This window comes from Ochotona princeps, chromosome 16 (genome assembly GCF_030435755.1).
Source record: "Ochotona princeps isolate mOchPri1 chromosome 16, mOchPri1.hap1, whole genome shotgun sequence".
NCBI lineage: Eukaryota > Metazoa > Chordata > Mammalia > Lagomorpha > Ochotonidae > Ochotona > Ochotona princeps.
The window spans coordinates 52,379,466-52,403,502 of NC_080847.1; the positions used below are offsets into that span (position 1 = coordinate 52,379,466).

The 24,037-nt window shown below is 53.8% G+C and overlaps 1 protein-coding gene across 1 annotated transcript; it reads left to right on the top strand.

Annotated features, from left to right (window-relative positions):
* Positions 1–232: 232 nt before the first annotated feature.
* ZNF235 (zinc finger protein 235) lies at positions 233–7,273 on the top strand. The gene is made up of 5 exons (XM_058673935.1): positions 233–405; positions 2,495–2,621; positions 3,234–3,317; positions 3,519–3,574; positions 5,516–7,273. The coding sequence occupies exons 1-5, from the start codon at positions 238–240 to the stop codon at positions 7,217–7,219; spliced, it is 2,139 nt and encodes a 712-aa protein (XP_058529918.1). The 5' UTR covers positions 233–237; the 3' UTR covers positions 7,220–7,273.
* The last annotated feature ends 16,764 nt before the right edge of the window (positions 7,274–24,037 follow it).

A 24,037-nucleotide genomic window follows, 5' to 3' on the forward strand; every position in this document is an offset into this window, starting at 1 on the left:
AGCCTGCGCTCCTGCTGTCCATCACTCGGGGCTGTCACTCCCTCGGCCCCACTGTCCTTGATGGACAGGTCCTCCCGGGGGCAGCCCAGTCACCCAGGCTGATTTGACTTCAGTTTTTAACCTTGTGTTCATGGTGTGCACTTGGCTTCTTTCTTCCTCCAGGTGGCTGGGTCTGTAAAACCTCGCAGTTCCGTCCTGTCAAATTTTAAACAAAGGAGGAACCACCGACAGAATGCGATGGGCAGCGACTGCCCAGAAGCGGCTCCAGGGCGATCCGCCGCAAGCATTCTGGGACATGTAGTCCGAGGGCGCGCTGCAGCTTGGGGATTCTGGGAAGTGGAGTCCAGGACCTGGGCGCTTCCGCTCGCTGCAGGCGGGGCTGGAGCAGCGGCTTGTCCCGCGGAGGTGAGTCCACCTCGGTCCACCTCGGTCCCCGCGCCCTTCCCCGGCTCCTGGGGCTCCCGGTCACCGGGTCTCCGGCCTGCGGCAGAGAAGCTGCGTGCAGGCAGGCCTGGGAGGCCACACCGGTTCGCGTTCCAGGGAGGGGAGCCTCCTGCTCTGGGAGATGGGGTTTGCAGGGTCCTCGAATGACCCCACGCTGGACCCGCCGGCCTGCCACGCCCCACCGCCTGGCTAGTTACTTAACCTCAGTCCTGTCCTCCCAGTGGTGTTTCTGCGGGGAGTCAGTGATCTTTGCTGGACACTGTTGTGCTAGCACTGATTGGCACTAGGGGCAGCTGCCCTGTGCCCCGGGTAGGGGCGGGCTTCAGCTCTAGCCTTGGATTCTTGGGCTCGCTTTAGCCTCTCATTCGGAGAGGATCCTGCGTGGGGTCTTTGGGCCTTGACCCTCGTGCACGTGGGGAAAGACTTTGCAAAGGGTCTTGGGCTGCAGTAGCAGCCGCGGGTTCGCGGATTCCCGAGAAGTTATTAGGTGTGAGAGGGGCGGGCAGCACCGTGGTCCCCGAGTCCTGACTTTTGGCAGAAGTTCGTCTGGCTGACGGGCGGAATCTCACCGTGCAGTATCACCTGCTTGTCTGAGGCTGCAGGAAACAGACCATGGGGACAGCTGCCCCAAGTAGAGGTGACCTGCTGAGACTCGGGGCTTACACTGCCAGTCAGCAGGAAAGCCAGAATTTGAACCCAGTCATGGGCATCCGGGCCGCAGCTGGGCCCCTGTGCCCTGGGGTAGCAGCGTCAGTGGACCCGTAAGGCTGGGCTTCCCTGTGGGTTATTCATGAAGACAAGTGGCTGCTGAGGGGGCCCATGGGAGGCTGGCGTCCAGCCCCTGTGCTCCGGGCCACCGGAGGAGGGAGCAGGTCTCGCGGAGAGGTCCTGCGTGCCACCCCACCTCACAGTGTCCGTCCCTTCCCAGCCCTGAGAGGAGGATGACCAAGTTCAGGGTGAGTCGGTCTGCCTTTCTGTTATCTTAAAGTGGACTTCATTTCTCAAGGGTTGAGGAGGGGGAGAGGGGTACCCCAGGCAACTTGACGGGTGTGTTGGGGTCTGGGATTTCCAAACACAGTGGCAGTGGGTTGAGCCTGGTGGTTGAATGACCACGCCTTGCACTGGGTGGTACCTGGGCTGTTTCCAGTCCCTGGAAGGCGGTGTGACGGCCCCTGCCACCCTCGGGGGGACTTGGAGCTCGCGCAGGCCACTGTGGGCGCACGGGGAGCCACCCAGTCTGTGAGAACTCAACACCTTTAGAAACAGGCAGTTTTGTTTTTAATGAAAAGCCATCCCTACTTTGGAAACCTGCTCACAATTCATTTATAACTATAGATATGTATTTTACATCACCCACATTTTAAATGGTGACATTTTCCATAGCTAGGCTCATCGTATTTTTCCTCATTCTCTTCATGTATGTGGTTTAAAGACATTTAGAGTAAGTCTGCCCGCATGCAACTTTTCTTCCTCAACAGGCATTCTGAGAATTTGGCCATTTTTGTCCTCAATGTCCCAAAAACTCACTCGCACGGGCTGCCCCGGTTTGCAGCAGAAAGTGTGGCTAGAGGCCGCAGGGCCCGACGGACGGGCAGGGCCCGACAGGCAGGCAGCTCGGGGTGGCAGCTGTTTCAGTCACGCGTTGGGTTGTTGCGTGGTAAGCCCGGAAACACCTGCCTCGTTAGCATGTCAGTACACCTTCAGGTAGCTCGTGGTCTGAAAGATCCCGTGGCCCTAGAGTCTGGCCAGTCTCGACTCCAAGGAACAGCGGCCAAGCTGGCACCTGAACCAGTGCCCTGTGTGGGTGCAGGAGTCACTGTGGCACGCCACCCCCGCCCGCAGCCCTGGCCCCTTACCTGTATCGGGAACAGAGGCCTGAGTCCAAACGTGCTTCAGCCAGGAGGTTTGGGGGTTCCACTGGGGTGACTCCTCTTTGTTCCCCTCCGTGCCACAGCCTCTGTGACTGGAAGGGGGACCCTGCTAACAGACATACTTGGGTCCCGCTGACCGTTGCTCCCAAGATCGAGGCTGTGTGCGCTTGACCTTGCAGGAGATGGTGACCTTCAGGGACGTGGCCGTGGTCTTCTCCGAGGAGGAGCTGGGGCTGCTGGTCCCCGCACAGAGGAAGCTATACCGCAACGTGATGCTGGAGACCTTCCGGAACCTGCTCTCCGTGGGTGAGTGTGGGCAGCCCCGTAACTGGCTCTCAAATGCCGGGGCAAGGATTGCCAGTGGCAGCGCTACCACCACTGTGTGGCAGATAACTACACGGTGCATTTTCAGGTGTTTGAGTGTCCCTGGCCAGTAGGTCAAGGCCGTGGACGCCTCAGAGACCAGAGTTTGGAACAGAAACATGAGGCATTTGCTGTCTGTGCCTCACGTGTTGTGAACATGAACAACGCTCAGCAGCTCCTGGCTCCTTATCTCCAGAGAAGCTGCTGGATCAGGCGCCACCCCTGGGTCACCCACTTAGTGGGTCGGCATTTTTGTAATATCAGTGAGCCGGTGGCGTGTGGAGCAGTCCGCACAGGTGCCCGTGGGAAGGGGGCGCTGTGTGCAGGCACTGGAGGGAACCCATGGTCACTCTTCCCTGCGCTAGTCAGCGTCTACCCGGCTGCCTTGTCGCTGTGTCCCAGCACCAGGGTTTGCTACAGTCTGCAGAGGTGGGGGGCAGGGGAGTGGCTAAGGTGCAGGGGTGGGGGGCAGGAGGGTGGCTAAGGTGGACCAAGCCTTAAATTATGGGATTGGAACTAAAAACTTAATACATTCGCATCTTTTTCTCCCCACAGGACATCAGTCCTTTAAGCCAGATATGATCTCCCAGCTGGAAAGGGAGGAAGAGCTGTGGGTGAAGGAGCTGCGGACCCACCCAGGTAGGCAGGCGGCAGCCCCAGGACTCCGCCTTGGGTTGGCAGTCTCTCCCAGCTCCAACACCTCCCCTCCAAGGCTGGCTTCCTGGCTCCCGGAGCCCCTGGCATCACCCTGGCATGGCTCCTCTGGATGGAGGTGGAACCGCGAGGCTCGGAGATCTGGAGGCTCTGAGGGACAGGTCGCTGACTCCTGGGGCCTTGCAGGTCAGCAGGAGCCCTGCTACGAGATGGCCCCGGGGGCTGCAGCATCCTGGGCTCTGGTGCGGGGCGGGAAGGAAAACTGGAGGAATTAATTCTCTGACAGAGTTACCATTACAAGCTCCGGGCAGTGCCCGCCTGCGCTGCCATGCTGGGACCATCACTTGCCCGTCATGTGGCCTACTGGGGGCCGGGAGCTTGGTTGCTGGCACGGCTTGTGTCTCTTTCTGTGCCTTGAAGCCCCCAGTTCTCCTCTGCCCGCCGGGCTCTGGTGCTCGCCTCCGAGTCCAGCTGTCCACCTGCCACTTGGTTCTTCACAGTGGAGGAAATGCATGCTGGGTATTTCTGCTGGGCCGCCTTGGCGTCTCCTTTTCTGTATTTTCACGTAGTTAAGTTACAGCCTATTTTTTTAAAAACATACAATCCAATCACTTTAAAACATACCAATTTGACACATTCAGTAACTATTAAGTACCCAGACAAGTGCTTTGCTTATTAAACCTGTAACAGAAGTGGAAGATAGGAACCCAAGTTAGAATCCAGGTTGTGTCTGCCCACAGCTTTACCTGCCCGACTGCACAACTTTTCTCACGTCCTTTCCACGTCCTGGAAGGACAGGACACTGGACAGAGCATCCTCAGTGGACGGTGTTTTGCCATCTCTTTAAACACGCCACCCCGCCGCAGCATGCAAAATAGACTACTTTTCAGTACAAAGACTTTTTCATGAGTTTCAATATTTTTTAATCTTCACCAATTAGGCCAGAGTCCTATTTCTGGACGTTTGTATCTTGAGTTAGGAAACACGGAAACTCCACCCATCTGACAGCAGACATGGCTTGCCTGCTTTTAAGGACGATGTGCCTTGAAGTTGGGGTGTGCTGGACCCCAAGCCCTTGCCAGGCTCAGACCCAGGGACAGCACAGGTCATTGGGTTGTGTGGCTCACTCTCCCTCAGGGGCCCATGTCCTTAAGATCATCACCCCCTGGCTGCTCGGGCCCTGATGGGCACGAGGGGCAGCCCTGCGCTGTTCTCTCGCCGACTAGGCCCTGTTGTCCCAGGTACTGCCTGCTGCCGCCTTCCACTGCTTTGCCTTGTCTCGACCCCAAGTCAGGCAGAGCAGTTGTCCTCCAGGTGGCTCCTGGACAGGATATGTAATTTTCAATTATTTTTATTGGAAAGTCAGACTTACACAGAGAAGGAGAGACCAAGAAAAAGATCTGCTGATTCACTCCCCAAGTGGCCACAATGGCCAGAGCTGAGCTGATCCGAGGCCATTTGGTCTTCCATGGGGTGCAGGGTCCCAAGGCCTTGGGCCATCCTCTGCTGCTTTCCCGGGCCACAGGCAGGGAACTGGATGGGAAGTGGAGCAGCTGGGACATGAACTGGCGCCCATATGGGACCCCAGTGTCTGCAAAAGACAGACTTGGGCCCACGTGGTGCCCTAGCAGCTAAAGTCCTCACCTTACATGCACCGGGATCCCATATGGGAACCAGTTCTAATCTCAGCGGCCCTGCTTCCCATTCAGCTCCCTGCTTTTGGCCTGGGAAAGCAGGGGAGGATGACCCAAAGCCTTGGGACCCTGTACCTGCATGGGAGACCCGGAAGAGGTCTTGGCTCCTGGCTTCGGATCAGCTCAGCTCTGACTGTTGCAGTCATTTGGGGAATGAATCATCAGACAGAAGACCTTCCTGTCTTTCCTCCTCTCTATATCTGACTTTGCAATAAAAATAAATAAATCTAAAACAAAAAAGGGAAGACTTTAGCCAATAGGCTACCCTGCCGGCCTTAGGCAGGATATTTTAACTTGGCTTTCCTCTGCTGCCTCCAGGCCACGTCAGCAGGCCCACAAGCCTTGCTGGTTCTAATGTCTCCACAGAGAAGCAAGGCCGTGGCACTTTCTCTCATACATCCCTTTCTTTCAGAGGGCAGAAGCCAGCTGGAGGTCTGGCCCGCAGCTGAGCCGAGGGGCCGCTCTCCGGGGGAGCCTGCCCGCCCACAGCCTGGGAGCAGATCCGCTGGTGCCCTTCCAACAGAGAGAACTGTGCTGGATCCCTGCACTAAACTGTCCCCGAGTGAGACGCACAACCGCCAGAGCGGCTGTCAGCAGACTCCGATGAGAAGCAAGCCCCACAGACTGGCCCCACGGGGCCACCTTCCCGGCTGCATCCCATACCGCCCCACACCATACCACGAGAGAGAGGCTGCGCCCAGCAAGGCCGACTGCGTGGTACCACCCCGCACCCAGCACGCTGCCTCCACCGGACCCCAAACCTACCCTTGCACGGAGTGTGGAGACGCCTCCAGCGACGGCTGCAGCCTGGCACGCCATCGGCAGGGACACGAGCCAAGGAAGCCCCCCACCTGCTGTGCGCGTGAGGAGGATGCGCGTTACAGCCCGGGCCTTCCCGTCTGGCCCGGGACTCACTTAGGGAAGAAACGCTATTGGTGCCATGACTGTGGCAAGGGCTTCAGTCAGAGCTCGAACCTGCAGACCCATCAGAGGGTCCACACGGGTGAGAAGCCCTACACGTGCCCCGAGTGTGGGAAGAGCTTCAACCAGAGCTCGCACCTGTACGCGCACCTGCCCATCCACACGGGGGAGAAGCCGTACCGCTGCGACGCCTGCGGGAAGGGCTTCAGCCGCAGCACCGACCTCAACATCCACTGTCGCGTGCACACGGGCGAAAAGCCCTACAAGTGCGAGGCGTGCGGCAAGGGCTTCACGCAGAGGTCGCACCTGCAGGCCCACGAGCGGATCCACACGGGCGAGAAGCCGTACCACTGCGGGGACTGTGGCAAGCGCTTCAGCTGCAGCTCCAACCTGCACACCCACCAGCGCGTGCACACGGAGGAGAAGCCGTACCGCTGCGCCGAGTGCGGCAAGCGCTTCAGCCTGAGCTTCAACCTGCACAGCCACCAGCGGGTCCACACCGGCGAGAAGCCCTACAAGTGCGCCGAGTGCGGCAAGGGCTTCAGCTCGGCTTCCAGCTTCCAGAGCCACCAGCGCGTGCACACCGGCGAGAAGCCCTTCCGCTGCAGCGTGTGTGGCAAGGGCTTCAGTCAGAGCTCCTATTTCCAGGCGCACCAGCGGGTCCACACCGGGGAGAAGCCCTACAAGTGCGGGGTGTGCGGGAAGCGCTTCAACTGGAGCTTGAATCTGCACAATCACCAGCGAGTGCACACGGGAGAGAAACCCTACAAGTGTGAGGAGTGCGGCAAGGGCTTCAGCCAGGCCTCCAACCTGCAGGCCCACCAGACCGTCCACACCGGCGAGAAGCCCTTCAAATGCGACGCGTGTCAGAAGCGCTTCAGCCAGGCCTCGCACCTGCAGGCCCACCAGCGGGTGCACACCGGGGAGAAGCCGTACACCTGCGACACCTGCGGGAAGGCCTTCAGCCAGCGGTCCAACCTGCAGGTCCATCAGATCCTGCACACCGGGGAGAAGCCGTTCCGGTGTGAGGAGTGCGGGAAGGAGTTCAGCTGGAGCGCCGGGCTGAGCGCCCACCAGCGCGTGCACACCGGCGAGCGGCCCTACACATGCCAGCAGTGCGGCAAGGGCTTCAGCCAGGCCTCGCACTTCCACACCCACCAGCGCGTGCACACCGGCGAGCGGCCCTACATCTGTGCCGTGTGCTGTAAGGGCTTCAGCCAGCGCTCACACCTCGTGTACCACCAGCGGGTGCACGCTGGAGGGAACACATAGCAAGGAGAGTGGCGCGTAGCTGTCAGGACGGGCCGTCCTGCTCTCCCGCAGAGGGCTGGCTAGGAAGTTCCACCGGTGTTCTGAGGGATTCAGTCGGGATGAATTTCCTGCCAACACCAGAGGACAGAAGATGGGATTTCATCAACATGGTTGTACCAGAGTTCCCAAGCCCAGTCCCCAAGCTCTGCCCTAGCAAGGGTCGGCGTTTGTCACGCCTGCCCAGGTGATGGTCAGAGAAGACCACGAGCAGGGCCTTCATGTGAGGACAAAGCTGACATCAACTGAAACGTACCTTCCATGTAAGGCAGCGCTGTTCCCACATGTCTACCGTGGACAATCGTGCTGGGCTTTTGGCAGAGCCAGTGACGCCTCAAGGCGGAGGAAACCCCTAGAATTATCACAGGGATCCAATCCTTCCCGTCCACTTCCTACCCCAGACTCACGTTGATATTCAAGGAATCCTGCCGGTAGCCTTAACTTTGATGTCAGGAAGTAGAGGAAGTCCAGTCATGCCCCCCACACGAGCGAATCAGGACCAAAACCCGTGAACGGCCCCCCTCGCCTCCGCTCTGTCCGGCAGCTCAACTGTGTACATTTTACTATTTGTACTTTACAGTGAAAAACTTATGTGGCACTGCAATGTACGCGATAATTCGTCAAAGGCTGGGTCTGCTCTACTGCTCAGACAGTGGCAAAGTGAGCACGGTGTCTTAGCGTCGGTTGTTGCTACCTGGCGTCTTCATTCCCCTTCGGCTCAGGTCACGTGGGATGACTCTCCTCGCTGACAAGGAGGAGTTTGGGCAGATTGGAGAAGCGTCACATTCCTCAGGGTCATAACTTATTCCTCTTCAGGAGCAGGTGGAGAGAGAGAAAAACTTACTAAATTTTGATTGGAATGTCATTGGAGTGAAATATGGATGGCTTCCTCTATTACAACAACGGTGTGAATCTTACAGCAGAGGAGCTACGGGTGTGACCACGCCCGGGACCATACCTGAACCATACCCTGAACACGCTCCCAGTGGTTTACTGCAACAGGATGGATTTTTCCAGAAAGTTACTTAGTCACGTAACAGGTACTCCAAAGCCATAGGACAAAATTATGCCTACGTGGAAGTCCTTATGTGTCTCGATCTTAACTGCTTTATCTTGCTATACTCTTTCATAAATGTGTCATGAATGTTTATAGTTGCTTTTTTTTTTTTTTACAGCAACCGTGTTTATCCGTTGGAGTGACCGGATAACTGTATGGCTCACTTATTTGGGGACATAAAAGAAGAATTCCAGTCAGTGGCCTTGTCAGGGACTGTTTAGAAAATGAGGCATGATCTTATGTGTGATATGTATAAATGTACATATTACTGTTACGGGACTTACACCCTGATATAGGTTCCCATCTCCTCTTGGAATCTGATAGAATTAAACATGTCTGAGTGAAACTAATACTGATCCAATCCAAACGTTTATCTTCTTCTCAAAGACTGTTCCAACTAGTGAGGGGGCTGTGCCGGCAGTAATGCCAACGCTACTTTTCAACGCTACTTTTCAAATGCTACTTTTCATAGACATGAGCACACTTCAAAAAGTTCATGGGAAAATGAAAAATATTTTGGTACAAAAATTTGAAATATAGTTTTATCATAATGGCATGTCAATGAACTTTCTGAAAACTCATGTCAGTGAATGAAGGCTGTATGAAAATTGAGGTTTTTTTGTCTATGTAGAATGATGTTTATGGATGTTTACATTTTCTCAGTTTTTCAAATAACACAAAATAAAAACCTGTATCTTAAGGTTAGATTCAGTGATTTTTAAAGTATAGCTTTGCCTCAAAAAAAAAAAAAAATGTTCCAAGGAAACAATCTAAGTGCGCCTGAGCTAGAGCAACCAGCTGGACTCAGAACCACCGGGAAGCTTATACTATGGTTAGTACACCGAGTATTAACTGTATGTCCCCTCCTGTGTCTGTAATAATACAGCATAGCTAGTTGTTTGACTATATTGTTCAGGGAATAAGAAAATGAAGCCTGTGCGTATTCAGTCCTGATCATTTGAGACTAACCTGACCTGTGGGCGCAGAGGACCGACCTGCCCCGAGGTGCTGGCGCATGGACACGGGCCGGCACATGCTGGAGGCGGCAGCTCAGAGGACTGACATGGGACGTGTTCTGGTTTTTTGGCAGCCTTTAGTCCAATAGCAAGTCCCAGACTGACCGGTCTAGGAGAGCCACAGCTGATGAGAGACAGTGGGTGAATGCTAAGGAAACCGTGCCTCATCTGTAGGATGGAGCTATGGGATACTACACAGCCAGACAAAATGGACTCCTACCACACGCAACAAAATGGTCCCAGTTGGAGACCATTATGCTCAGTGAAATAAGCCAGTCCCGAAAGAACAAATGCCGTATGTTCTGTGATGTAAGGCAGCCTTTATGCAAAGTACAACACAGATACACACATCAATGAGGTATGTTCTCATAGACAAACTGTGTAATGCAACCTGCCACACCAGGAGGCGGTGTGGTATATACCGCAGTGCACAGCTCTAACCAAGTAAAATAAGGATTCCCAATGCAACAGACACACGTTGAGAGTAGGATGTAGGATTTCCTACCTTTGCCTACACCTACAAATGCCATGATGCTGATTTGCAACTGTTACTAAAGGCCTGTAGGCCCATGGTGATGGGGAGATGCAGGAGGGGAGGAGGACTCCCTAGACCTGCAAAACTGGATCCTGGGAAAGAGTGATGGAAACAGCCAGAGATCACAAGGCCTATAATGGCTTCACCCGAGTCTAGCGAGGTGCCAGACACATTTTTAAAAATGTTCTCAATATAATAAAATATTTTCTCAATATATCCATCATAATATCCATTATACAATTTAAAGTGATTTAATAGGAAAATGAGACTCACTCAAAGTGACAAAAAAAAAAATCTGGGGAGACCAGAAGTTGGAAGATATCCTTGCAACAAAGGAGATGGGAGAAAATGCCAGCGGAGAACCAAATGGAAATTCTGGAATTGAACAAATACAGATCTGTTGGGATAAATTCACTATTTTACTGTAATAGAAACAACATAGAAGTGTCTGAACTTAAAGATACCTTAGATGACATGCACTGATCCTTTGAAAGACATTTTACCAAAGCCCTCAGAAAGAAACGTAATCCCAAGAGGCATACATTTACTAAAGAGAGGGAACCAGTGACCAAGAACAGTGGCTTCGCTGGGGAAGAAGTCAAGCCAATTTGCTGCCATCTCTCCCAGAAGACAGAAGCAGAATCAACATTGCATGGAGCCATGTTAACCTCAAACCCGGATGAAGGCAGACCAATGTACAGGTTCCTTCAATGGTCAAGGAGAAGGCTCGCGCTATGGTAACACACCGAGTCCAACAGTGGATGGAGAAGGACACGCCCCAACCAAGTCGATTTATTTCAAGTTGGAAATTAATATGACCCATAACATCAATTGACTAATTTTAAAAATTGAGTCAATGGGCCCGGTGGCGTGGCCTGGCGGCTAAGGTCCTCGCCTTGAACGCCCAGGGATCCCATATGGGCGCCGGTTCTAATCCTGGCAGCTCCACTTTCCATCCAGCTCTCTGCTTGTGGCCTGGGAAAGCAGTCGAGGACAGCCCAAAGCCTTGGGACCCTGCACCTGTGTGCGAGACCCGGAAGAGGTTCCTGGTTCCCGGCATCGGATCGGCACAGCACCGGCCGTTGCAGCTCACTTGGGGAGTGAATCATCGGACGGAAGGTCTTCTTATCTGTCTCTCCTCCTCTCTGTATATCTGACTTTGTAATGAAAATAAATAAATCTTTTAAAAATAAATAAAAATTGAGTCAAATCAATAGATGCAGGAAAGGAAAACATTACACAAAATATTTAGGAATAGAGAGGAACTTGGAGTTGGTAGACGATACACACACACAACACCTGTAGCTGACGTAACACTCGTGACAAGCAAGATGCTTTCCCCTAAAAATCAGAAACAGCCAGACTGTCACCTCCCACGAGTCCTATTCCACATTCACTAGCCCCTCGCCACTGCAGTAAGATGGGAAATAAACACTGAGGGGACAGGAGGAACTCCATGACTGTCCACGCGGGACTCCTGACACAAGAAACCAAAACACAGTAAGTCATCGAAGGGAGAGAGGTCCCTAAACAAAAGGTCATTGCCAGGAGGAGGGGCTGTGAAGCAGTGTGTCAAGCCACTGTTAAAATTTTTTTTAAGGTTTATTTTTATTGCAAAGTCAGATACATAGAGAGGAGGACAGAGAGGAAGGTCTTCTGTCCACTGATTCACTCCCCAAGCGGCTGCAACGGCCAGGGCTGATCCAATCTGAAGCCAGGAGCCCAGAGCCTCTTCTGAGTCTCCCACACAGGTGCAGGGTCCCAAAGCTTTGGGCCATCCTTGACTGCTTTCCCAGGCCACAATCAGGGAGCTGGATGGGAAGTAGGGCCACCAAGATTAGAACCGGCATGCATATGGGATCCCGGGGCGTTCAAGATGAGGACTTTAGCTGCTAGGCTACCGCACTGGGCTCAAGCCACCATTTAAGTTGCCCACATCCCATTTTGGAGTATCAATTGCGGGTGCTTATGGGGCCACTCCTGGGCAAAGGAGAGGAACACACCCGGGGTGTGGGGGGAGACACAAAAGACCAGCCTGTTGGCCCCAGTGATCCAAGCAAAGATCTCAGATACCTCTACAAAAGGCACCAAGAATCCGACCGCTTCTCCAATGAGGACCACACAGGGTGGCCACCACCATCCTGCTGTAGACCCACATTCCATCCCAACACTCTACACCAAGGCTCAACAGACTAATCCTCAAGCACCGGCATCCTACATGGGCACCAGCTCATGTGTGGACTCCTCCACTTCCCATCCAGCTCCCTGTCTTCAGCCTGGGAAAGCAGTGTAGGATGGTCCAAAGCCTTGGGACCCTGCACCCGTGTGCTCTGCGCTCTTGGCTCCTGGCTTCAGCTCTGGCAGGGGCAGGGGTGGCTAGACAGAAAGGCACCTGCCAGTATGTGTGCGGGCTGGATAGTAGGTTGGTTGGGTTGAACTAGGCTTCAATGCCTACTGACAAGTACCAGAGCTAAATGGGATGTGGGACAGACTGAACAAGCCTGTGGTATATACTGGCAAGCATGGGAACCAGGGTAGGGGGCAGGCCTGGTGGGGGTTATGGGGAGTCACCCCAGCTAGGCTGCAGCTCCCACTGGTTTGTGTGAGGGCCGAGTTTGAAGTGGGTAGGATTGAGCTGGACTACAACACCCATTGGTTCAAGTGGATGACAGGGCTGGAAACAGAACTGACCCAGCAATTGCAACGACCAGCATGTGCATAAGCTGATTGGGGCGACGGACTGTGCCAGACCCTGTACTGGCAAGCACACACAAGAACCAGGTCTGGGAGCACCTCAGATGAAGTTTCTTTGGAAATCCCTCCAACTGAACTGCTGATCTCAGAATCCCAACCATGGAGAGACTATGTCAGCCAGTGGATTCTGAATAGGTTTCATCGCGATTGGAACGGCGAGATTGGCAGCAATTCAGACCTGTTGAACTATCAAAACTGCTTGAGCAAGATCCTCGGAGTGTGCCTCACATCGGGGACCTGGGATGGGTGGGAGGCTGGGTGGGGCTTTTCCCCTTGTTTCTCCCCTGACCCCAGATACAGGGAAAAAATAATATTAGTGTGGAAACAATGGTATTACCCATTTTCCTGTAGCCCTTGACCCTTTGTACCCTAATCAACTAAGTAAGATTATTTAAGAAAAAAAAAAAAGTCAGTGTGAGCAGCCAGCAGAGATTGCTACAGGACCGGGGAATCTTCCTCACCGAGATTCTGAGACGTGAGGAAATCTAACAGAGCGAAGAGGGCCGGTACGTCAGAGCTTTGGAACACAGGAAGCCATCCTACAGCCACACAGCCATGGGGGGGAATGGGAGCCCCTGCCCGGACAGTCAGTGCCGGACCTAAGTCAGCAGGGTCACATCTGAACCTCAGCCGCTGCGACCTCCCTGCCCCACTGCCCGCAAGCACAGCAGAAACTGCCCATGAGCCGGCGAGCCCCCAGGGCAGCGCGTACGCTCGTCCACCACGTACACTTTTCAGAAACCCAGCCTGAAGTCCCGTCGCTCAGCACGTTGCTCGGGAAGCAACTCGCAGCTCAGAACCCTTTCAAGCATTTGACAGATTCTATGGACTGGATCATGGCTTTGCGGGTCAACCCCAAGTTCTCACAAGAGCAGAACAATGAGGAACTGGAAAACCACCACTCTGACTTCAGACGCACGTGCGACCCCGCCCCCCCAAAGGCCAAAGACAATCTGCATGGAGAAAGGAGTTCAGATGACGAAAGGGTTTGAACACAGACCTCAAACACCCGCACACGGCTGCTTTGCAGAAAATGGACAAGCTGGATCATTTGGTCAAACAATGGCATTAAGGAGCTAGCCATGGCACCCGTGTTTGGGATATAATGAATAAAGCCATGCCTGGGGAAGGGGCATCCCATATGGTGCCGGTTGGTGTTCTGGCTGCTCCACTTCTAATCTCTGCTAATGCACTTGGGAAAGACTAGGGGATGGCCCACGCGCTCAGGCCGCTGCCAGCCACGTGGGAGACCCTGAAGCAGCTCCTGGCTGTGAACTGGCCCAGCCACTGCAGCCATCTGGGGAGTGAACCAGCAGATGGGGGGTCCCAGGATCATTCAATCCCTCCTCCCCTTCCCCCTCTCTCTCCCCATCTCCCCTCATCTCTAACTCTGCTTTTACTGACAATAATTTTACAGAGAGAGCGAAAGTCTCCTAACCATTGGCTTACTCCCGCCAAGTGACCACAACGGCCAGAGCAGAGCTGATCCAAAGCCAGGAGCTTGTTCTACATCTTCTACATGAGCGCAGGGTCCCAAGCGCCTGGACTGTGCTCCACTGCTTTCCCAGGCCACAAACAGGAAACAGACACAGAGCAGCCAGGACATGAACTGGTGCCTGTATGAGATGCTGGCGCCTCAGGTGACACCAAATATTTAGAAAAAAAAGGGCCCGGCAGCGTGGCCTAGTGGCTAAAGTCCTCGCCTTGAATGCGCCAGGATCCCATATGGGCGCCGGTTTAGGCAGTTCCACTTCCCATCCAGCTCCCTGCTTGTGGCCTGGAAAAGTAGTCCAGCACAGCCCAAAGCATTGGGACCCTTCACCCGCGTGGGAGACCCGGAAGAGGTTTGAGGTTCCAGGTTCCTGGCTTCGGATCGGCGCAGCACTGGCCGTTGTGGCTCACTTGGGGAGTGAATCATCGGATGGAAGATCTTCCTCTCTGTCTCTCCTCTCTGTATATCTGACTTTGTAATAAAAAATAAATAAATAAATCTTTTTAAAAAATAAAATATTTAGAAAAAAATGTAGTGCTTACTCATTCGTGGAATACAGAAACAAAATCATTATCTTCCATGTTAAACAGAATGCTCTCAGTAAAAAGTAAAAGCCATACATCTCATTAGTTTATTTTCTGCACTTTTTCTAAGATGCCCCTTAAGCCAACAGTCTCGTTTATATTAACCAAGCTCCTCTAGCAGCCGATGTAACTCTAGAGTTGCCCGTCAGCAGTGATGCCGGCGGAGTGTACAGGTGGGCATCGTGGGAGAGCGGCTCCACAGGTGCCAGCGGCAAGGCTGGGCAGCCCCGCTGCATGTTGCAAAGATCTGGTTTATAAGGATAGTCCATGTGTGGGTAACTTTGTGCCTTGGGAAAGTCAAAGCCATTATTAGGGCTGATGAAAGTGGACATTCCAACTTTCCTGGAGACAAGGACAGGGCTGAGGGAGAAGTCCCGGAAGGGTTGCATGATGACCGGACCAAAACACGCTCAGGAGGCCACATCCTCGGGGATCTTCAGGACAAACCTGCCCCCACAGCAGCCCGACCCTGCCCCACAATTACTCCAGGAAAGAGTTTCACAAAAATAACCGGCCGTGGCAGAAGTGGGCGTTAGTGGAATGAACCTAGGGATGGAACATCTGTTTTAGCTGTCCATCCTTCATTCTCTATAATTCTAACTTTCAACAGATAAATCAGTTTTTTAAATGATTTGAATCCATCTAAATTTTGTGAAATAATCTGAGACCACAAGAAAATTCAGTTAGAGTCCAGCAATAAAAAAAAACCCAAATATTAAAAATTAAATGACACAATTCTATGATCCTGTGTGACAGCCGAGTAGCTAAATCCTCACATTGCATTCACCTCTGGATCCCGTATCTGCGTGCCAGTTCGTGTCCCAGCTGCTCCACTTCCCAGGGAAAGCAGTGGGGGATGGCCCGGAGCCTCGGGACCCTGCATCCATGTGGGTGACCCTGGAGAAGCTCCTGGCTCCGGGCATCTCTCTGGCCCAGCTCTGGCCACTGCAGCCACCTGGGGAAGTGAACCAGCGGACCACACATCTGCTTCTTCTCTAAATCTGCCCGCCCAATAAAAATAATAAATGAATTCTAAACAATCCACTTGTAAACAGGACTGTACAGAGGGAATCAGAAAATACTCTGAACTGATAAAAACCTGCAAAGAGAAGATTTGATACAAAAGCAGCTGAGCAGCGGCTCACGGCATCTGATGCTGACGTTGGAAGAGAAAGATCTCGCATCACTTTGAGCTTCTGATTTAAGTTAAAAAAAAAAAAAAAAAGAAAAATGTACGTGCAACGCTCTCACCACTCATGAAGAAAGAGCAGAAATAAGTAAGTCATTAACTCAACACTTTCTCCTAAAAGTTCGATGAACTTGATAAACATCTGAGCAAGACAGAAAGGAGAGGAGAGGAAGGAGGGGGTCCCCGGGCTTCACACCAGGCCCCTGCCCCGGCTGCCTGCTGGCCGACACGTTGGCAGCCGCTGCCCCTCGGGCGGGAACCCTCCCCAGGCTGCTCTCCTGCCCGCTGCCCTGGCCACTGCGGTCGTTTGGTAACACAACCAGCAGATGGGAACTCTGTGTCTGCCCCTAAATTAAAAACAAGAAATATTAGGAATGAAAAGAGGGACTCTCACCACAGATGTTGTCAACACGAAAAAAGGTGATGAAGTGCAGCTGGCATGGTGGTGTACAGGCTAATCCTCCGTCCGCAGCACCAACATCCCACAGGGACACCAGTTCAAGTCCCAGCTGCTCCACTTCTGATCCAGCTCCCTGCTTATGGCCCGGGAAGAGCAGAGGCAGCCCATGTCCTCGGGCACCTGCACCCACACAGGAGACCTGGAGGAAGCTCCTGGTTTTGCACAGGCCTGACTCCAGCCACTGTGGCCATTTGGAGAGTGAACCAGTAGATGGAAGATCTGTCTCTCCCTCTCTGTAATTCTGAATTTCAAGTACAAAAAACTAGAAAAAAATCCAGTTATTAAATACATCAAAATTGTAGCTAACCCCATCACTATGCTGACATTCTACAAACCATCGTTTCAAAATGTTTCAAGTTACACTGTTCATTTTTTCTAATAATAAATTTTATTTTTGATGATATTTTCCTAGCTTAGAAGGATACATGCCCATATGGACCACCAATTAGCGTGGAGAGGGTCAAGGAGTGGGGTTGGGGGTGGAGCGGATGGGACAGATGCCTCTAAGCTCCTCTTTTTCTCCTGAATCTGGGGAAAGTGGAGAGGGCTGTTGCTAGCAACCCAACGGCACAGTACCATCACCCACATCAGACTACACACGGGTGGTTGCAACTGCTGGGTCAGTTCTGTCTCCAGCCCATCCCCTACACAAATCAATGGACACTGCGCTTCAACCCAGCCCCGCCCACCACACTCGGTCCTCATCCACACCAGGCAGAACTGCAGCCCAGCCAGGACAACCCCCAGTAACCCCCACCAGGTGCACCCCCAGCCCCAGTACCTGCACAGCATACGCAGCAGACAGGCCCAGTCTGTCCCACATCCTATTCAGCTCTTGGACACATTAATGAATTCTGGAGCCTAACTCAGACTGACCAACCCCATTATCCAGGCCACACTCGTGCTGGCCAGTGTCACTGCCCGTCTAACCAGGCCCACCCCTAGTCCTGGTTCTCATGCTCACCAGTGAGAGCTGCAGCCCATCAGAGGGGTGCCCACAATTTCCCTACTAGACCCACTCCCAGCCCTGGATCTTGTACCTTCCAGATGATTCTACAGGCTAGCCTGACAGAACTTGCCCCCAGATCCCAGCACCTGCTAGCCAATGCTGCTGCAAAGCCCAACCAGCCTGTACTTACTCTGGCTCATGCCTGTACCAGTGGGTCAAGCCAGCCCCCTATCCCAGGTCACATGCAGACCAACAGGTGTTATAGCCCTGCCTGCCCTGGTCTGCCCCCAGTCCCAGCGTTCATGCTCATTAGTGGGAGCAGCCCCCCTACTTGACCCGCCACACCGCCCCCACCCCAGGTCTTAGGTGTGTTGGTGGGTGCTACAGCCAAGTCTAGCATGGCCTGCCTCACCTTGGTATTAACTGGTGGGTGCTTAACCTGGCTCGGCCCAGCCTTCCCCCAGTCCCAGTTCATGCTAATGGATGCTACAGCCTAGCCCAGCCAGCCCCAATCCCAGCTCTAATGTGACCTGGCTGGTGTTGCTGCCTACCCCAGCCTGTCCTGCACCCCCCATCCTGGTTCTCAAATCTGCCAGTGGGTGCTATGAACTATACCAGTCTGGCCCACCCCGAGACCTGAGCCACACATATGCCAGCAGGTACTGTAACCTGGCCTGGTCTGGACTGCTCCAAGCCTCGGTTCTTGCGCTCACCTGCAGGGCCTGCATCCTGTTAGAGGAGTTCCCCAAGCTCCTCTATCAGGTCTCCTCCCAGGCACAGATCTCATGCACACTGATGGGTTCTTAGCCTATCCTGACTTGGCCCACCTCCTGTCCTGGCAGATACAGCAGCCTTGCCCAACTGGCCCACACCTATTTCCTCTCTTACTGTTGAATGTCCTGCCTGGCCCACCCCAAGACTCAGCTCTTTCATGGTTCAGTGGGTGCAGAGACCTAGCCCAGCCTATCCTATAGCCACCCTGGTTCTTGTGAGCGCCAGTAGGTGCTGGAGCCAAGCCTAGTCCGGCACACCCCATGCCCATGTTAAAGAATGCTGCAGCCACGTCCAGCCCAGTTCACTGTCCCTATTCCAGCTGTGCAATCACTAGCGGGAACCACAGCCCAGCCGGGGCATCCCCCTTAGCTCCCCGACTAGGCCCACTTCCAGCCACAGATCTTGTGCATGCCAGCAGTTGCTCCATCCCAGCCCGGCATAACCCACTCCCCATCTTGGCCTTTGCCATTGATGCCGGAGCCTGGCCTAGCCTGGCCCACCCCCAGCCTCAACTTTCACTAGTGGTTGCTGCAGTCTAGCCCTGCCCAGCCTGCCCCCATCCCCAGCTTCTATGCAAACCAGTAAATGTGATAGCCAAGTCTAGCCCAGCATAGCCTACACCCCATCATGGCTCCTCCACATGCCAGTTTGCTACAGTTTGGCCTAACCCTGCCCAATCCACCTCCCCCAACCCCCCCTCCCAAGCCAACCCACACACCTACCAGGAAGTGAAAACAGCCCTGCCCTACCTGACCAAACTCAACTCACATGCTCACCAGTGGGAGCTACCGCCCACCAGGGGAGTTCCCCAAGTTCCTCCATCAGGTCCACTCCCAGACCCATATCTCACATTTGCCAGTGGATGTTAGGCCCTTACCTGGCACAGTATGTCATCCAGTGTCTGCCTTTGTGCGAGTTATAAATGTTACAGACCAGCCCACCCCACACCCAGTTCATGGGGTGCACCTGTGGGTGCTGCAGCCTAAACTTGCCCATCCAGTTCCCATGAGTGTCAGAGGGTTCCACAGTCATACCCAGCTCAGCCCATCATTATCCCCAACCCTCGAGCAAACCAGCTGGTATAGCAGTCCCACGGGGTGAGCTCATGATCCCACATGGAATCTGCTCCCAGACCTGGCTCTCACACATGCTGGGAAGTGTCATAGCCCAGCCTGACATGTTCACCCTCTCCCCTTACACTCACTGGCAGGTACTGTGGTCAAGCCTGCCAGGCAAGAGCCCCAGCCCCAGCTTTTGTGTGTGCCAACAGATGATGGCTGATACCAACAAGTCCAACTCAGGTCTCCCACATAGGCAGGTGTATTGGTCTGGTAGTGAAAGGACCTCTGGTTTCTTTCCTCTAAGCCACCCACTCTTAACCCCCTTACCTGCTAGTGCAGCAGCCTGTGGTGCAGGTCCCCCAGAGACCATTCCCCGCCTGTCAGATTCTCCCTCAGCAGTTCTCCTTCCCAGACCTCCTTCCCTGCCCAGCTCACAGCCCCCATGCCATGAGCATGCAGATGCCCAAGCCTAGTGATGTGCCATGCCACCCTAGGGCACCGCCGGTCTGCCAGGTCCCACACATGCTCAGGTGTGAGTCTCTCGGTCCCTTTTGCCAGAGTGCCAGCATCTGCCCTCCCCCACACACATATCTTAAAAAATAAGCAACAATGCTGTCACACTGGTAACTTGTATAGTTAACACAAATCTGGCATTAACCAGGTCCAGAACGCCTGCCAGCTATTCGCTGCCTTTCTCCCAGCAGTGTGACTAGGTACCAATGCAATCCAGGAAGTTGCCTCCAGCTGGGGCACACCGTTCGTTTTAAGATTTTTTTTTTTTTAATTGGAAAGTCAGATATACAGAGAGGAGGAGAGACAGGAAGATCTTCCATCCAATGGTTCACTCCCCAAGCGACCGCAACAGCCAGAAACTGAGCTGATCCAGAGCCAGGAGCTTCTTCCAGGTCTCCCACACGGGTGCAGGGTCCCAAAGCTTTGGGCCGTCCTCGACTGCTTTCCCAGGTCACTAGCTGGATGGAAAGTGGGGCCACCGGGACACAAACCAGCACCCATATGGGATCTGGGTACGTGCAAGCCAAGGACTTTAGCCACTAGGCTACTGCACCAGGCCCATACTGTTCATTTTTTAGAGAGAAACTTTACACTACCATCCACCCTATTGGCTGATTGACTACTCCCCAAAGGTCCATAACTGCTGGGGTTGGACCAGGGCCAATACTGCGATCCCAATCCACGTGTCACCCCCATGGGTGACAGGAACTCAATGACCTGAGCCCCACCGCTGTCCCAGGGTACGCATTAGCAGGAAGCTGCAGCCAGGAGCCAGAGCTGGGACTCAAACCCAGGTCCTCGGATGTGGGATGCAGACGTCCAAACGACACCCCTTCCCTCTACAAGCAAGCACTCACCCTGACTCCATACAATCCCTCCCTGGAAGACAGAAGGTGAGAGGACACGCTCCGCCCGATTGTACGAGGCCAGCACAACCCTGACACAAAAACCAGACCAAGCCACTGCAGGTCGCTGTCCCACATGCACCTTAGTGGTATAACCTGGCAACGTGTAAAAATCATGGATCATCCTAGCAAAGTCATCTTCCTTACGTAGGAAAGGCCGGCCGGTATTTGTAAATCCCACCATGTGGAAGCAAGCACTTTACAGACCAGACATAACCTGCAAATCGGATTCAGCCAGCTGGCTTGCAAGACCTGTGCTGCTCACTGTGGGTACACTATGAGCCCAACAGCCAAGCCAGGGCCACTTCCTGCACTCTAGGCCCCCTCAGCCCCCAGACCCTCCCTCACTGGCAGCCACCTTGGAAGCTGCCACCCACAGAGTGCAGGCTGCATCCCACCATGACCAGGCACTGAGCACGGGGTCCTGCAGCTGAGGAACCTGTGACAGAGGGACGTGCCAGCCTCCAGCCACCCGCTAAACTGGGCCATCCGAGTCCCCTCGGGGTGGAGGGGACGGGGGCAAGGCCAGCTGTTTGCCCCTATCCAAAGCAGAAAGGAGAACTGACCTTACCTAGGCCAGCAGGCTCCATATCCAGGAAATGTCCCCCACCCAGGGCAGCTGGCCCTGAGTGTCTGCCACCTGAGAAGCCCACGCAGGCACATGGAGTAAGGTAGGAATTCTCCCACTTAGGATCTATGTTGCCTACCTACCACCACCTTCGGTTTGTGCTCACGACCCACAAAACCTAAGAGGTTTGCTCTCTGTTCCTCTTCAAACACGGGGCGACAGGTGACTCGGAGCAGACCCAGGGAAGGGACGTCCTCACGGGGCTGGGATGCTCCTCCCACGAGCCGCCGTGTATGCTCCCCGTCAGTGTGTGGGGGAAGCGAGCGAGCAAGGGTCTGCTCCCACTGCCCAAAGTCCCAGGGCTCCAAAGCCAGACACAGAAGGCCCACAGATGGGAGACGGGATTCATCTAGAAAACTGTGAAGGATGAAAAAACACTTAACGTTTCTAAGTAGTCTATCAGCACCACGTGATGTAAGAGAAACACGCGAACACCCATTAGGTCTGCATCCCGACCAGAGACGATGCTTCTACATCCCACTCATGTATGTGTACACCCTTAACAATATGTGGAGTAAGTAGTTGGTTAGGTTATCACATGCAAGGCTGGCAGCCCTGTGGAGCACCGGCTCAAGTTCCAGCTGCTCCACATCTGGTCCAGTTCCTTGCTCATGTGCCTGGGAAAGCAGTGGGAAATGAACCAGGTGTGCGGGAGACCCAGTGCGGGTTCCTGGCTCCTGGCTTCCGCCTGGCCCAGCCCCAGCCATTGTAGCCATCTGGGAAGTGACCAGCAGATGGAAGATCTATTTTTCTCTATCTCCACCTTTCAAATACTTATTTTTTAAAATTATCCATTGATATTTTTGCTAAAGAATAAAATAGTTTACGATACATTTAGCAGCTAGACAATCTTCATGCATAACAGACAAATTGATACTATGCTTGCACAACATCTCATGCAGAACTAAAGAGGATGAATTTATTTTTTAAAAGATTTATTTTCATTGAAAAGGCAGATTTGTAGAGCAAAGGAGAGACAGAAAGATCTTGCATCTGCTGGCTCACTCCCCAAATGGCCACAATGACCTGAGCTGGGATGATCTGAGACCAGGAGCCAGGAGCTTCTTCTGGGTCACTCATGCCAGTTCAGGGACCCAAGGACTTGAACCATCCTCCATTGCCATTCTAGGCCACAAGTAAGCAGCTGGATGGGAAGTGGGGCAGCTGAGACTTGAACTGGTGTCCATATCGGATACTGCACATCACAGAGGGTCAGCCTGCCGAGCCACCACACCAGCTCCAACAGGAGGGAATTCTTTCCTGTTGCTTTTACAAAGCTAACATTTTTTTGATGCTCAACCAAGAAAAAACTGTAAATGACACCTCCTTAATGTACACAAAAACCCAAATCGAAACCTTAGTAAGGCATACTAGCAGTGTTCACAACAGCAAATGTCATGACCAAGGAGGGACTCTTAGACGATATGAGGTCAAGTTGACAAGTGAAAATAGAGCAACTGACCATGAGACTAGACGGGATGAGCACAGGGCCTCTCCACACACGCACAAAGAGCACTGGACAAGACGGAAAACCACTCTGGGTAAACGTGGAGTGTGACGGAACAACAACCTAACAAGAGCCCCCTGTCCCCGCCTGTCACAGCCCTCCCCCTCCTCCTGTCACAGCCCCCCTCCGCTGAAGCCCCTCCTGCTGTGAGAGGCCCTTCCAGCTGTCACAGCCCCACAGCCACCTTGGCTGGATGCTTCCTGTCCAAGATCTGGGCCCAATCAGGGGCCACCCGGCTTGTCACCTCTGCTCAGAAAGGATGTGACTGTCCACTGTCCAGTGCTTCACAGACAGAAATCTAGGTTCTGAGGGGCCAGCATTATCAGGTGTGCTCACCACTCAAAGGGCAGATCATCCCTCAGGCTCTCTCCCAACTACAGGACACAGCACACCCCAGGAGGGGGGCACTCAGGAGGCCAAAGCAGAAGGGGACGGCAGCCCAATCCCTGGCCATGGTCCAGGGGGGAAGCAGGGCCAGCAGGTCGAACACTGGTGCCCAACCCCTCGGGCAGTTAGGGTGGATGGTGTGGGTGCACGCTGTGGTCGGCCAGCTTGTGTCTGAGACACACACTCCCAGAATTCCCCCAGCGGCGAGGGCAGCATGGCTAAGGAAGCAGGAGACCCGAGCAAAGCGGCTCCACACGTGAGCTGCTTGGACTCTGGGATGAGGCACGGCCATCTCAACACGTGAGGCAGGTGTCAAAGCCCGGTCTCCCAGGAGCTGGGGACACAGCCGCGGTGATGAGCATGAGGCCGTAACAGACGCTCAGGGAACCACGAGGCGATGAGAGAATAGTGTGAACACAAATACAAGGAATTCCTCTAGGTGGAGGCACCACCAAGACCCCCTTATCTGACAACATCCGAGGAGACAGATCTGAGAGCCATCGAATCAAACAGCACCTCCATAGAGCGGGAAAACGGTGAGAAATCAGCCAGGGTAGAAGACCCACCAGAGCAGACCGACAATGTGGGGCGTGGGAGGGAGCGGGGCGGTGGCTGCACAGCTAATCCTCTGCCTGATGTGCTAAAATCCCATATAGGCACAGGTTCATATCTTCCATCCAGCTCCCTGCTTGTGGCCTGGGAAAGCAGTCGAGGACGGCCCAAAGCCTTGGGTCCCTGCACCCGTGTGGGAGACCTGGAAGACGCTCCTGGCTCCTGGCTTTGGATTGGCTCAGCTCTGGCCATTGTGGTCATTTAGGAAGTGAATCATTGGACGGAAGATCTTCCCCTCCCTCTCTCCCTTTTTCTCTCCCATTTCTCCTCTCACTGTGAACTCTGCCTTTTCAATAAAAATACATTAAAAATAAATAAGTAAAAATAAAAAACCACACCAGTATCTTCATGTATTTCCT